The sequence below is a fragment of the Heterocephalus glaber genome, unplaced genomic scaffold (assembly GCF_053883595.1).
Source record: "Heterocephalus glaber isolate CG9 unplaced genomic scaffold, H.glaber_assembly_v1.0 deba00000621, whole genome shotgun sequence".
In the NCBI taxonomy this organism is placed as follows: Eukaryota; Metazoa; Chordata; class Mammalia; order Rodentia; family Bathyergidae; genus Heterocephalus; species Heterocephalus glaber.
This window is the reverse complement of record NW_028258153.1, coordinates 22,796,535-22,810,143: the sequence shown is the minus strand read 5'-3', so window position 1 is coordinate 22,810,143 and position 13,609 is coordinate 22,796,535. Positions and strand designations below refer to the sequence as shown.

The 13,609-nt window shown below is 45.9% G+C and overlaps 1 protein-coding gene across 6 annotated transcripts in view; it reads left to right on the top strand.

Moving 5' to 3' along the window:
- Kiaa2012 (KIAA2012 ortholog) overlaps positions 1-13,609 on the top strand; it is a 147,314-nt gene that overhangs the window by 118,073 nt on the left and 15,632 nt on the right. For all 6 annotated transcript variants that reach the window (XM_021263620.2, XM_021263622.2, XM_021263623.2 and 3 more), the window contains 7 exons: positions 428-518; positions 2,726-2,891; positions 3,912-4,026; positions 6,018-6,355; positions 8,934-9,136; positions 9,707-9,879; positions 10,684-10,903. In XM_021263620.2, the coding sequence (XP_021119279.2) occupies positions 428-518; positions 2,726-2,891; positions 3,912-4,026; positions 6,018-6,355; positions 8,934-9,136; positions 9,707-9,879; positions 10,684-10,903 (1,306 nt within the window). The remainder of the gene's footprint in view (positions 1-427; positions 519-2,725; positions 2,892-3,911; positions 4,027-6,017; positions 6,356-8,933; positions 9,137-9,706; positions 9,880-10,683; positions 10,904-13,609) is intronic.

The window sequence follows — 13,609 nt, the reverse complement described above, 5'->3', positions numbered from 1 at the left end:
TATTTTCCTGGGGTTTTTTGGGGGGAGGGGATTGTTTGTTTTGGTTTGGTTTGGGGCTTTTGTTTGGCTTTGGTTTTTGTTTTGCTTTGTTTTGGTTTTTTGTTTTGAAACAAGGTCTCTGAGTCACTAAGTTGCCTGGGCTGGCCTCCTGCCACCTGCTTACTCAGCCTCCTGGAGTCCTGATATTACAGGTTGGCACCACTGTGCCCAGCGATTTTTCTGGTGCTTGTATCACTTTCCCAGAGGATATTTTAATACTAAAGTTAATATCCCTTGCTCTGCTAGCATGATTCCTGCAGCATTTGCTGGTTTCCTAGGTACATAAACCTCACGTCCCAGTTAGCAGGCTGTCAACTACTCCTTGGATAGACATTTTCCTTTGTCTGATCTCCCGGTGTAACCGTTGCATCCTTCACTGTTTTCACAGACCCAGAGCCAAGGAGTGTGATCCTCAAACCCCTCAGTGCTCCCCTGGGCAAGCACATCCAGATCCTTGAGGCAGACACAGTAAAAAACATGTAAGTATTCAAAGTTAGAATGGCAGGGGACTTCTCTACTTTCATATTTTTCTTTATTTGTAATTAATTTAATTTCTGTTTTTCTCTGACACACATGAGCACTCTCAGCTGATAGTATGTTGAATGCTGGAATTAAATGAAACATGCTCAGGGAAGATTACATTGTGATGAGTCCTGTTACTTAAGCCACATGCTTAAAGCTGAGTGGGTGAAGAGTGAAGTTTAACAATGGGATCCAGGGCCTGGGATTTAGCTCAGTGGTTCTGCCACCTGCCTTGAAAGTGGAAGGTCCCAAGTTCAATCCCCGGTACCAAAATAAATAAATAAATAAATAAATAAAACAATGGGATGCAGCTTTTTCCATTTGTCCAAATATCTGAGATCCACAGAGGTGCCCAGGACGCTGTCTATCTAGCAGTTCAGCCAATCAGGCCAGGTCATTTGACCAGAGACCCCCTGCAGCTGTGGGGCTGGTGCAATGTCTCTGTTTTGGGGTTTTGGGGGGGGGTGTTGTTGTTGTTTTATTGTTTTGGGTACCAGAAATTGAACTCAGGACTTTGCACTTGCCAGGCAGGTGCAGCACCACTGAGCTAAATCCCCGACCTCTCTGTGTATGTTTGTTTGTTGTGAACCAGGGTCTCACTTTGTAGTTTAGGTTGGCCTCAAACTCACTATGTAGCCAGGCTAGCCTTGAACTCTCAGTGATCCTCCTGCCTCGGCCTCTCAAGTGCTGGGATTACCTTGTGTGCCACCTTGCTCAGTTTATATTATTTTGATACAGTGTCTCACTACATCCCCCAAGCTGGGCTCAAACTTGGAATCCTCCTAAGTGCTGGGATTACAGGTATGTGCCACCATGCCTGGCTCAAGGATAGTTTTTTGTTTTGTTTTGTTTTTGGTTTGTGGTACTGAAGATTGAATCTAGGGCCTTTGCACTGTGCTGATCTCCAGGCCTTTTTATTTTTATTTTGGGACAGGGCCTCATTAAGTTCCCCAGTCTGTCCTAGAACTTTGCAATCCACCTGTCTGGGCCTTCCAAATAACTAGGATTACAGGCATGTGTCACCGCACCCAGCTCATTTTTAAAATTTTGACAGCTTTTCTCACAATATATTCAAACTAGTTAGTACTACAGCAACCCACCATCAAAAAAGATGAAGTAAAGAAAAATTTTTATTGATCAGGAAAGCAATGAAGACATAAATAAAGCCAAATGTGGTGGTACACATCTGTAATCCCAGCATTTAGGAGGTGGAGGCAGGAGGATTGCTTCGAGTTCAGCCAGCCTGGGATTCATAGTGAATTCAAGACCAGCCTGAACTACATAGTGAGACCCTGCCTCAAAAAAAAAAAAAAAAAGCCCCACAACAGCCACTCTAATCACTGTGACTAAGTTTCAGATCCAGTGCAGAGATTCTTAGATGTGAAAGATGAAGAAGAAAATAAAGAGCACGCATTCAGGTTTGTGGTGCTCATTTGCAGGCTACCTGATCCTTACGGAAAATAAAGGATTTTCTAGCACTCAATTCTGAAGGAGACTTCTATGTTTTGTTTTTTTTATAGAGTGACAGTGAATGATTTAGAGACTTGTATATTTACAGGAAATTCCATTTACCTCACTCAACAAATATTTCTCAGGTTTCCACAGTAAGGCCCTGTGCCTGCCCAGCTCAGTAAATACACCAGTTTAGCTACAAAGAGAAGCTGCCTGGCCGAAGACCTCGACCTGGAGCACACAGTGTGGCTGCTGCTGGGCTGGTGCCCGGTGGCCTCTTCACCCACAGGCGCAGTCAGAGATGGACGTGACCACGAATAAACTCAGGGGGCTAAAGGAAGAGACAGCTGTGTTCTCCTGAGATGATCTTTCTCAAAGGGCACTCTTTTTTCCCAGTGATACCTTTGACGGAGGGAACTGCACTTACGTACTTTTATGTCACTCACTTGAAGATGCAAATACCTGTGTCCCTACAAAGAGGCAAAGTGCGCTGTGCACTCTGAGGGTTAGGATTTATGGAAAAGGTGAGGGCTGATCTTCATGATCTCCCCACCAGAGTCCGTTGAGGAAAAGAAAGTCAACCCCATATGTCATGTTCCCAGAATGGGGCCTGGTGAAAACAGGTGCCCAACTGATGCTTGTTCACTTGCCCTCTTCCTCCTGACAGACCTCTCTCTTTCACTTGGTCCTGTTGGTTTGCTCTTTTTCACAGGGACGGGGATGACAGAGCTCACGGCTTCCACACAGTACTTCCTGGACCTGCATCTGAATCACCTGAGAACTTGGGTGTTGTGGATGTATCTTCTTTGCCAAGAGCAAAAAAAGAGAAAACTGAATCAAGACTGCTTAACCAGCATGCACCAGCCAGCATCCATCCTGTGAGTGTAAGGTCCTAGGAGCCTGGATCCCATCAAGGCTACCATGTGTGGTAGTCTAGGTTGCTCACTATACACAGGCTCCTAACAAAAAGGACCCAGAGGACAGAGGTCCACCTGCAGTCTGCTCACCAAGCCCTGCACTTCAGCATAGGGCTGAAGGACAGGGCCCCACTGTTAATTCCTGTGGAGGCAGCCATGACCCGACTCTGCCCTCCTGTCTCAGGAGGACCCTCATGTTGTCCTGGCCCACAGGGAGAGTGTAGACGAATGCAGCTGTGCTCTCCTGTTTGAAGTTTCCTGAAAATGAACAAATGATGGAACACTGAATGACATTGGCCTCAGTTTGAAGTAATGAACCACTAATGATGGCAGCAGCACTCTATCAAAGGCAAAAACTGCTGCATTTGGTTCAGCTCTGTAGAAGGTGATCCAGCATGAAGAAAGGTGAAGGGCCAGGCTTGGTGGTTTAAACCTGTAATTCCAGAATTCTGGGAGGCTGAGACAGGAGGCTCACCGGTTCACACCCAGCCTGGGCAACTTAGGGACTTAGCAAGACCCAGTCACAAAATAAAATAAAATGGTAAAACAAGGGCTGGGGATGTAGCTTAGCGTGAAAGCCCTGGGTTCAATCTGCAGTGCTGGGGGAGTGGGGTCCACAAAAAGTATCTTGTTTTCTTCCTCTTTTCTTCCATGAAATTATCTCTGGCCACTTTTTTTTTTTTTTTTTTTTTTTTTTTTGGTATCAGGGATTGAACTTGGGTCCTTGTGCTTGCGAAGCAGGCGGTGGAACCACTGAGCTAAATCCCCGGCCCATCTCTGGCCATTTTAAATCAAAGGTTCAATCTCCCAATCTCTCCACTGGCTCTACAGTCTCTAAGACTCATTCTTCTTTTTCACCTGGAACTCACAAAAGTTCCATTCTAAGCCATTCTGTCAGCTCGTTCAACCTAGACCTTCTTTGATAGGTTTTTCCATTTCCTAGATGCACCATAGTACCTCTCTTTAATTTCTTACCTTTAGGAGAGGGAGTTAATTGACAAGACCAAGAGAAAGAAGAAAACCAAGACAGACAAGACCACAACGCCCACAAGGCAGAGAGAAGGAAGGGTGCCTGGGGAAGCAGAAACTGCAGGAGGTAAGAGGGGACGTCTGGGGAACAGCCCCAAGACTCTTGACTCGGCCAGAATCAGCCTGGATTCCTCAAGATGGGCTCTCTGTCTGAAGATGGAGCCCAGGGCTTTCTCAACAGAGCTATATCCCCTGCCCTTTTTTATTTTTCATTTTGAACTGGGGTCTTGCTAATTCACTAAATTGCCCTGCCCTGTCTGGGCTTGAACTTGTAATCCTCTTGCCTCAGCCTCCCAGGCATGTGCCACCGCACCTGGCTCAAACTCTGTCTTGAGCCTCCTTGACTACCACCGCTGAGACGGTATTGCAGCCTTACTTCACAGCGCTATCCTAGTGGACAGGGATGAAGGAAACTGAGGGTGGGACCTAAGGCCTGTGTCCACTGAGGAAATGATAATGGCAGACCCTGCATCTGGAGCTCTACAGATGGGACCCAGGAAACCCCCACATCGTCATAAAGCTCAATAGTGCTACCATCACATTCATGGAACAGTTGAGGCTGAGATGCTGGGTGCTTGCATGAGATCAAACAGTAAAAAGGTAAGGCCAGGCTTGTCCTTTCCTATTCACTCTCCAGACAAGCTATTACTGCTCCTCTGTGAACTGCTAGCTACAGGCTGAGCATCCCTGCTCTGAACATACAAAGTGCTCCAAAACCTGAAGCTTTCTGAGTACCAACAAGATGCTCCAAATGGCGGAATCCACTTCTGACCTCCCTTGATGGGAGGCCCTGGTAGTGCAGGTGCACTGGGAATATTGAATACAATTACCTGCAGGCTGTGTGCAGGAAGTGTGTGTATGTACGTATGTATGTATGTACATGGAGCATAAATAAATCTCCTGTTGTAGACTTAGGTCCCATCCCTAAGATTTCTTATCATGAAAATGCATTTATTTAAAAATCAGAAAATATTCAAAATCCAAAACACGTCTGGCTCTAAGCATTTCAGATGAGGGAGGTGAGAGCTGTTTGTCATGATGAGTGTTCAGGTATAAAGTTTGGGGAGAGGGGCAGATGCAGAAAGCTCTGAATGATCCTTTCATCTGCCATGCTCCCTCTCGGGCTCCTGTGTTGTGCCTTAGAAGGAACTCAGGTCCCTGTACTTCTGAAGACTTCCTTTCATTTGCAACATACCCATCCTTTACTGCCTACATAATTCAGAAAACCCTCCAAACAAATCACAAGCTGTTAGAAGGGACAACATTGGATACACTCCTGGGACCAGATCTTTTTTTTGGTACCGGGGATCGAACTCGGGTCCTTGTGCTTGCGCAGCAGGCGACAAAACCACTGAGCTAAATCCCCGGCCCTTCCAGATCTATTTTTGAAAAAATACTTATGGCCTCAGTGGTGAACTGAGGAAGGGGCCTTAGTTTTTGTTTTGTTTTTTTTTCTTTTAAATTCTTTTATTGGTACATTTTAGGTATACCATATATTTACATTCATCATTGGAAACTTGTACCTTTACATGATGTATCTTGATTCTTATTTTTTCCCTATTCCCCTGCCCTCCCTTCAACCCCTCCACCCGAAGGGGCCTTAGTTTTAAACTTCACCAAATTACAAAGTGGCAGCCTCAAGCCAGACTCTCAGGAATTTCTGGCTGTGTCCACAGGTCCCCACTGGAGAGTCTTCCCCACCACAGGTGAAATGCTGGAGATTGTGATACTGGAGATTGAACCCAGGGCCTCACACATGCTAAGCGTGTGCTGTACCACTCAGCTACATATTCAGCCAAAAAATAGAACTTTTCAAGAGCAGTGCTACAGAATGATGCTTGATCCAAATAGGGTAAGGTAGTTTCTCAACGGGTGGTCTGAGAACTGCTCTTCTCAGAACTTCACTGCCATGCATATTCCTGCTGACATAGGTTCTGGGGGTGGCACTCCGGAGCTGCACCCCAAGTAATTCCATCCTGCGCTACAGTTTCAAGGTTACTGACAAGGATGTGCCCAGATCACATTTCCTTACCTTTGTCCCTAACTGTTCTTCCCTAGGCAAGTCAAAGGACTCAAAGGCTGAAAAGAAATCAGAGCCAATTCCCAAACGAAGAGACCCAAGATCCAAAAGGAAAAGGACACAGAAGGAAGTAAATGTGGAAATGGCGGCAGGACTGAGTGGGCCTGACATCACCAGTTCCAAGGAAACAGAGGGCGCCTCAACTGGGGGTTCGCTCCCTGAGCACCCTAGTGCAGAGGACCCTTGGCCTCCTGCCATGTATAATGCTCAGGACATCCACCTTTCCATAGATGCAAGATCATCACCCATCCAGACCACAGTAGTCACAGGCAGCATAGAAGCTGAAGAAGAGAGATGCCGTGCAGCCCCTTCCCAGGTAAGTTCTGATGCTGTCTCCTGCTGTCTGAGACTGCAGTCCCAGAGAATCTGCCCCGCGTGGGCTGTAGTTCTTGAAACGGCTCTGCTAGATAACAGTCTCACTTCTGCTGCTCTGTGCCTTCCAACCGTAGTTCTGAGCTGGGCCTGGTCAAAGATGAGGAGGCAATGCCCCTCTTATCTGAGGCTTTCTGTGAGGCCTCGGAAGTGTCAGGGCATGAATCCAGCCCTCGGAGAGAAAGAGGTAGGCACACAGTGTCCGCCTGTGACCCGTGCGGGGCTGATCACCAGGACAGGTGGATGCTGGCTGGCAGAGGCAAGCACAGACCCTTAGCCTGGTCTACAGCTCACCCATCAATCACCTCCTGAAGCCCTTTCCAAGTCTGCTTCTCTGCAGTACCCAACTAGGCCAGAGGTAGCTTGAACACGCACATCTACTTTTAAAACATCTTTTCTTATTGATACATATTTGCGGTGCATAATGATTACATTCATCATTCTTTTCTCATCTCCCCACCTTCCCTCCCTGCACATCTACTTTTACAAGGTGCTTTTTCACACAGAAGCCACTTTATACCAGGAGCCTTGAATCAAATGTGAAGGTCTGAAGAGAAAAAATTACTCTTGAAATTCTTGGCAGTTAGCCAAGAAGAATGTCATATAGATACTTCACCTCTCAGCAAGACCACCATGCCCCATTTCCCTCTGCTGTTAAAATGTATCACTTATTTCTTCCACTGAGATGCAGGTGCTAAATGACCCTTAGAGGTCTTCTACCCAAAGCAAGTATCTTTGGGGGTTTATTTTTATTTTATTTTATTTTTGGTACCGGGGATCGAACTCAGGACCTTGGGCTTGCCAGGCAGGCGATGGAACCACTGAGCTAAATCCCCAGCCCCAAAACAAGTATCTTTAAACACCGTGTTTCCCCAAAAATAAGACCTAGATGGAAAATGACCCCCAAAATGCCATCCCCTATCAGCCTATCCTTGCCTTACCTGCCTCACAGACTAGCCACCAAGCAAGAGGATAGTGATGGCAGATGAGGCAAGGATAGGCTGATGTGGCTGGCATTTTTCATCTCTAGTTTTCAAGGCTGATTATTTTCTGGTTAGGTCTTATTTTCAGGAAAAGAGGGCACTACCAATACACACAGCTAAGCCTCTGTCACTAAACTTGCTTGGCTTACAGGTACATGTAGTAGATGCTGCTGAGTCTCGCTTCCCCTTCACACCCATATTTGAGAGCCAACTGTGACTAGCCTCGGTTTGAGCTCCCAGTTAAGCATCACTGCCAGAAATTACACAGCCAAGACTTGAACTCAAGTCCTTTAATTCCAGTAGTGCTCTTGTCACTATTTTAACTATTTTATAGTGTAGTGAAATCTGTCAAAAAGATTTCAAGATTTTTCTTTATAGTTCTCAGACCCACCCCCTTAGCTGCCTGGAATTCTGCTCTCTGTGACAGGTGAAAATTTTAATCTGTAGGCAGAACTTTTCTGAGCCAGCTAGATCACAGAACTTCTTAGATCTATTGTCAATTCCTAGTATCATGCTGCCTCTACAAAGGTTAAAAAGCAAGTTTCACTGCAGTTTGGGTGCAGAGTTCCCATGGAAGAACCAACTCTCAAAGTACCCCTCACAGGTATATTTCTGAGTGAAGAGGAAGAATTAGGAGAAATAGAAAACGACAGCAACTGTCATATACACTAAAAGAAAAATTTTTGTTAGCCGGGCTTGATGGCACATGCCTGTAATCCCAGTACTCAGGAGGCTGAGGCAAGAAGATCACCTTGAGTTCAACAACAGCCTGACATACAGAGCAAGATCCTGTCTCAAAAAAAACAAAAAAAAAAGTTTAAAAGGTGGGTTTTACAAGATTTAATGTGAGTCTGACCTCTTATAACTAAGATCACCTTTGGTCAAATAGCCGCTATCTAGACCCTGTAACTTCCAGCTCTGGCTCCAAGTTACATGTTAGAAGCTTTCTTTTCCTCTTTTTCTTCTTTTCTTGTTCTGTTTTTGTGGTGCTGGGGATTGAACCCAAGGCCTTCACATGCTAGGCAGGCACTCTACCACTGTACTACATTCCTAGCCTTTTTTATTTTATTTTGAGTCAGGGTTTCACTAAGTTCCCCAAGCTGGTCTCAAACTCTATCCTCCTGCTTCAGCCTCCCTAGCAGCTGGAAATACAAGCATGTTCCACCCGCCTGACTAGAAGCTTTTTTTTTTTTTTTTTAATCCAAGGAGGCCCCCTACATAGAGGTTTTCACTTTACTCATCTTATTGGAGCTCTGGCACATCTAATGTATTGCCAGGGTTGAGAACTCTAGAACTATTATGTACTATGGTAGCACCATGACTATTTCAGTGAATCCTAAATAACAGCCTTCCGTGAGGAAGACAATGTCAGGAAAATTAAATTGTGATCCCTAAAATCCAAAGCAAATGAGAGAAACCTAAACCCAGCAGTTGGCCCCCAACACCCAAGCTGGTGGTGGCAGAGTTTGGCGTCTGCTGTTTGGCTCCATCCTGCGTGGACAACTCTACCCTCGCCCTGAGCACACTCTGATCTCTCAGGCCCTCCTCAACCAGAGGGAGCAGGAAAAGGAGGCCCGGGACAGGCTTCGAGCACAGAGGGCTGAGATGAGGCTGCTGGAGGTGGAGAGGAAGAGGAGGGAGCAGGAGGAACAGAGGCGCCTCCAGCAGGAGCAGCAGGAGAGAGCAAAGAAGATGAGGGAGGAACTGGAGCTGGAGCAGCAGAGGCGCTCGGAGGAGATTCGGTGGGTCCACAGCTGAGAGGCCTGCGGTGTTAGGAAGCAGACAGGAAAAGCAGGGGGCAGAGTGGAGGCCACTAGCCTGAAGTAGAACCACCTGTCTCACTTTGCTTGCTCTCAGTTAGCCTAGGAACAACCTGAACCCCAGGGAAGCTGCGGTGTCTTGACCATTCGGGTTACTCAAAATAGAGGTCCATGGGCATTCTTGGGAAGGCTTTGGGAGTCAATCCAGGCAACATTTGTCAAATCCGTGCCACACTGCATGGCACCAGGCCTCTGAGACCTTGACTCTCATTTCCACACCACGAGTTTCAGAATCCACATGGAGATTGAAGCTCTGAGATGTCAGGCCTCTCCCCCAAGGCACAGAGCTGTGTACTGAAACCTCACAGCTTCTCTTCCAGATACCTTGTGTTCTTGCCTCAGTTCTTTAGTCTTGGCTTTCTTAGAAACCTGGTGTCCCCTTGGGAGGGGATGTTCCCAGGACCCACAGGCTGCAAGGTGTCCCCAGGGGAACTGCCCACCGACTTGTCCAGGGTTCTCTGCTGTCTTTGTGACTCTCTGGTGCTTTCCCAGCTTGAGGAAACAGAGACTTGAAGAAGAACGAGAGCAGCAGGAAGAGTCAGAGAGAAAGCAGCATCTCCAGTGGCAGGCGGCCCAGGAGAGAGCCCGGCAGCAGCAAGAGGAGCTCCGCAGGACACTGCAAGAACGACAGAGAAAAAAGCAGCAGGAGGAGGCTGAGAAGGCTGGTGAGAAAGTCTTGAGCTCTTTGCATCACTCATCTATTTGAGGCAGAAATATTTTTATCCCTCTGTGGGTGTTCCTGTCTTCCTAGCCTAGGCATGAGTGCATGAAGCACTCCAAACATATAAGCCATTTTTTCCAAAGTGATTATTATGTATGACTACAGTGAGCTGACCTAGAAGTCAGAATCTAAAAGGAAAGACTTGCTGTGGAGGCAGCTCCAGGGTCCCGCTCCCCATCTGGTAATCTGCTGATCAACCTGGCCCCTCTCTTTGACTTTCAGCATTGCCCGGGAGCTGCCTAAATTGGACACATAGCCCTACTGCTTGCTTCCTACCCCCGGAGATGGAGACAGACACAAATTCCTGGTTAGCCACAGGACACACTTGCAAGTGTTGATGCTGAGAAGCTTTCTAGCCTGCTTCTGAGGAAAAGATAGGGACAGACCTTAGTAGGTGATCTGTGGCCACTTCCCGGTTCTGGCTCTTAAGATGCACCGAGTTTCTCTCACCCTGATCTGACCTCTTCTCCAGCCCATCTGCATTCCACCCCACGAATGAAGCAGGCTATGGAGAAATCTTTCCTGGGGCTTTGTATTAATTGCACAGTGCACTGCATGTAGAAGGTGCTTGATAAAGGACTCAGATTAGTCAATTAACCCCCAGGTAACCCCACAGAGGGTCTGGCAGCCCGGTTATCTGCAGAATTTCTGAGAGTCCCTCGGAATCACAGGTTTGAGAGTTGGATCAGAATATGGATTTCCCTAATAATGTCCCTTGCTGAGCACCCTCCCATACCCCATCCTGCAGAGGCAGAGAAGCAAAGGCAGAAGGAATTGGAAATGCAGTTAGCAGAAGAACACAAACGCCTGATGGAAATGGCGGAAGAAGAACGACTGGAGTACCAGCGGCAGAAACAGGAAGCAGAAAAGAAGGCTCTGCTGGAGGCCGAGGAGAGGAGGCAAAAGGAAGAAGCAACAGCCAAGCTAGCTCTGGAGGAAGCTATGAAACAAGCCCAGGAACAAGCCAGGTATTACATATATGAGCAATATATGGGCCAAAAACAACTATCCTTGCACTGCCTTTGAACAAGCAGTTCCCCCCATCCTCCTCCCCATAATACAGTGGTTCGGAAGACTAAAACACAAGGAGTGATTCTGTGGCAGCAAATATCACAGAATCCCCTCATGGCTTATAGAACTTAGAACTAAATCTGGAAGGGACATTAGCAACCATTTATCTCAATCCTTTGGTTTACAAATAAGTGAGACCCCTGGTTTACAGGTGAAAAGAGCAAGTCCCAGGGCTGGAAATGTGGCTCAGTGGTAGAGCACTTATCTTACATGTGAGACCTTGGGTTCCATCTCCAGGAGAGGGACAGAGAAAGAAAGGGACCCCCAAAGCGGGGAAAGATGCTGATCAAGGCTGATCAGTCAGTTGGGCCCAATGCCAGGACCAGATCCAAGACCCTCTAACTCTGAACCCACTGCCTTCCTCAGTATTTATGAAGCGCTTACTGAATAAATTCCAGACTCTGGAAATGTATAAGTGAGCAAGGCAAACAAGGTCTCTTCTCCCAATGACACTTACATTCTAGGGAGAAAGACTCTAAGCAAACAAAAATGGGGTTTTTAGCTAGCAACAAATGCTATGCAGAAAATTTAAAAGATGTGACAAGAGTGTAAGAGGCTTAGACTGGTCAGCAAGGCAAGACCTCTCAGAAGAGGTGTCAGCTAAGGTGAGATTTGAATGACAAGGAGTTAGCCACACAACCACCTGGGAGAAAAATATTCCAGCAAGTAAACTGAAGTGCAAAGGTCTGAAGAAAGTGATGAGATAAATCGGACACATATGTTTAAATGCCACATTGTTTCTCTGCTGTGAGAAACAAAAGTGGAAATAAGGACCAAAATGTATAATGGATGTTGGGAAATGGGAAGTGTTCAAATGGGAAGGGGAACAAGGGAGAAGGGAAGGAGAATGGAAGGGACAAGAAAATAAGTGAAAATAAAAGGAAAAGATGGAAACAAAGCTTCTGTACATGGGGAGGGGAGGGGGCTTGAGGGGGGATAGGATAAAATAAAGTAAAATTTATTTTAAAAAAAGAAAAAAAACAACAACAAAAGAGAAGAAGAAAGAGACTGACATGCTGGAAGAATTTTTTAAAAAAAGCATGGCTGGAATGAAATGAACCAGGGGCAAAGAATACTTGCAGATGAAGTCAGAGAGGTGGGCCAAGACCAGATCTAATGAGGGCCTTGTCAGAAAAGAGCACAGAATCAAAGGCACCCAGGGCTGAAGGCATCCTCCCTTCATTTTCCCACAATAGTAATGGTCTTTGCATCTTTCTGATAACAGAATGTCTTAAGTAGTGTGGTTTCAGTAGACCCTTCAAAAAAAAAAAAAGTAGGTCCTCTGTAGTTGCTATGTATAAATTTCCCTCCTTAGTGAAAGCAACTGGGAATCCCCTTCTAGAATAAAATACTGAAGGAGAGCAGCACAACCCAGAAACACTGCTTGATTCTAACCTTAACTATAAACACTTTTCCCCTTGAAATATATTTCCCACAACTTGCGCTGAACCTAAAGCAACACAAACAATCTATTTTAAGGGTTTTTCACTAAACTTGAGCTGTTTCTCTTCTGGATTTTTTTCAGCTGTTATTTGAATTACAAAATGAATAATTAGATAAAACCTGATTCCACTTCAAAATTATGGATTCTGTGTATCATAGCAATGGGGTTGGATTCACAGAAGGAGTAATGAGACCAAGGCCAATTTCCAATTGGGAAATTTCTTGGGAACTCCAATTTCCCAAGAAAACTGACAGTCATGAGGGGAAAATTAACCAATTTTTGTTTTGTTTTGTTTTTTTGAGTCAGAGTCTTGCTTTGTAGTTCAGGCTGGCTCTGAACTCACTATGCAGTCCAGGCTGGCCTCAAACTCCTGGTGATCCTCCTGCCTCAGCCTCCCAAGTGCTGGGACTATAGCATGCACCAGCATACCCACCCTGGAAATTAAGTAATTTTGTAAGGCAAATCCAACCAGCTGAAAGTAAAAAAGCAAGGAAGTGAAGGAGTAGGGGATAAAGTCTCACTCCACCAAGGGTTAGGAATTGATACCAGCCAGTGTTCTTCCATCTTCACTTGTGTGACACAGGCCCAGGTACCTTAACTGTTCTGGTCTCTTTCCTCATCTCCAAAGCAAAGGAGTCCCTTCCAGCAGTACAAATTTAAGAACTGAATTACACCTTTCTTTACTCTTCTAGAGACTTGTGATATCCTAAACCTCATGTTATAAATGAACAAAGTACGATCTTCTACTGAATTCCAAGATCAATTGCTGGGCCGGGGATGTAGCTCAGCAGCACCTTGCCTGCCTGGCAAGTGTGACGTCCTGAGTTCGATCTCCGGTACCAAAAGCAGCACAAAACAAAAATAAACAAGATCAATTGCCCCAAGTCTAACTGATGATTGCTCAAATCCAAAGCACTAACAATTCACAAGTGCTAGGGATTTAGCTCAGTAGTTCTGGCACCTGCCTCGCAAGCACAAGGTTCCGACAAGATCAATCCCTGGTACCAAAAAAGCAAAAAACAAAAACAAAAATAATTATGCTGGAGATTTAGCTCAGTGGTTCCACTGACTGCCTCGCAAATACAAGGTTCTGAGTTCAATCCCTGGTACCAAAAAAAAAAAAAAAAATTCACAAGCACCATTTCTAGAATGCTCAATT